We start from the raw sequence: 1,813 nt of genomic DNA, 5'->3' as shown, positions 1-1,813 counted from the left end.
TATATATATATATATACATATATATATATATATTATATATGATGCAAATATTAATATTATATATGTCAATATTTTTGTTTTTAGAACGATCGCTCTGATAACGTTGTTTTCTCAATACATTTATGGCTTCAATGTACCTTGCCCAAGCTTTTCATCATCTGAGAAAAAGTGTGGAATTAAAAAATCTCCAATTTTCAAACTATTGCCGGTGAGCTATAGCGTTAATGATTATTTTTTTATTAGTCGTAATAAAAAGTTAAATAAAATTTATGAATCGCATTATGAATACTAATTATTTATCTTAGCATACTAAAGTAGACTACCGTATGTCTCTGTTGCTACTTATAGTTTGTTATTTTTACACTCTCATTGGCCTACTACATTATATAATAATTTGTGTGGTAAGTCACTACGTGTGCGTAAGATTGAAAGCATAATATAATTTAGCAGGCATTTTTGATGAATGCATATGTAATGCTATCTCAATCATTTTATTTAGGTTATCCTTGGTATAGCGCTAGCATGGCTGATTTCATCGATCTTAACGGCTGCCGGAGTATTTCCTGAAGGTCATGGTGCACGGACCGACGCACGAATAGAGGTCCTTAAGGAATCTGCCTGGTTCCGTTTTCCTTACCCAGGTATTATTATGTTTTTATTAATACGAATGTCCTAAAATCATTGTGTTCTAGATTAGACCAGAGGACATGCTAGGGAGGGTAGACTTGACATGATCACAAAATGCATTCTTAGAAGCGTCATAAAATCTGAATCAAATCAAATAAACATTTTTTCTTCCAAATCAAACAATAGGGCCTATGAACATAGTATAGTATCAATATACTGAGAATAAATAATAACAATAATTGTGAAATAATTCATAACAACAAAATAAAGATAAGACACTAATTCGCACTACAATTCGAGACCACCTTATAAGTTTTGGGTGGTCTCGGGGTTCATTTTCCACTAAGAGTTAGTTTTGTGTTAAACTAGTGAAGATTTTTATTTGTTATTTGGTTCTTTGAAAAAATATCGTATCAGAGGGATCTCGGAATTAGATACATGCCTCGAATTGGAGGGTGCACTGTATTAAAATTATTCTGGTCGTTAATATTATTATTATTATTATTATTATTATTATTATTATTATTATTATTATTATTATTATTATTATTATTATTATTATTTGTTAGCATTATTATTATTATAAGTATATTAAGAGATTGAATAATTGAATGACTTCCCTGTGCAACCAAATGCGTCCTTGTACTTCAGTATCAAGGATTAGTGGGCGAGTAACTCGCCTCAAATGTGCAATAATGATATTACGCAAGAGGATTGAGAAAATACAAATCATAATTCACAAACCTCCTCAATTTAATTTAACTCACCGTGTTTTTTGTTTTTTTAAAAGTTTTTTTTTTTGGTTATTCATCCATATATATTTATATACATACACACACACACACACACACACCCACACACACACCCACCCATACCTGTAAACGTTATGTCCAGAGGACCCTGTCTAAAAACAGTCATCAGAGGACCGACCAAAGACCAGCAAAGTATGCCGAGAACCATAAATACGCTCAGGTTTATGCCATGGACACCGCCACACACATGTGCTCAACGTTTTCTGCATAGAGGGCGCTATTTATTTGCCCAACGCCACTCAAATAAAAGTGCGTAACGCGTTGTCACACATTTTCGAATTTTCCCTACAGACAAGGAACTTTACAGAAACTCTGTACAGAAATTCAGCACAATGCAGCACTAATGCTCCGAGGACAAATACACACACACACAC

The 1,813-nt window shown here is 32.8% G+C and overlaps 1 protein-coding gene across 1 annotated transcript in view; it reads left to right on the top strand.

Annotated features, from left to right (window-relative positions):
* The window catches only part of LOC117125095 (solute carrier family 23 member 2-like), a gene marked incomplete at its 5' end in the record, with an annotated part of 16,367 nt that overhangs the window by 7,627 nt on the left and 6,927 nt on the right, over positions 1–1,813 (top strand). The window contains 2 exon segments of the mRNA XM_033271484.1: positions 85–208; positions 500–641. Of these exon segments, the coding sequence (XP_033127375.1) occupies positions 85–208; positions 500–641 (266 nt within the window).

The sequence above is a fragment of the Anneissia japonica genome, unplaced genomic scaffold, assembly GCF_011630105.1.
Source record: "Anneissia japonica isolate Jap-2015-1 unplaced genomic scaffold, ASM1163010v1 scaffold9_len2422644_cov172, whole genome shotgun sequence".
Taxonomy (NCBI): domain Eukaryota; kingdom Metazoa; phylum Echinodermata; class Crinoidea; order Comatulida; family Comatulidae; genus Anneissia; species Anneissia japonica.
The sequence above is the reverse complement of the archived record's forward strand: the minus strand, read 5'-3'. Positions and strand labels throughout refer to the sequence as shown.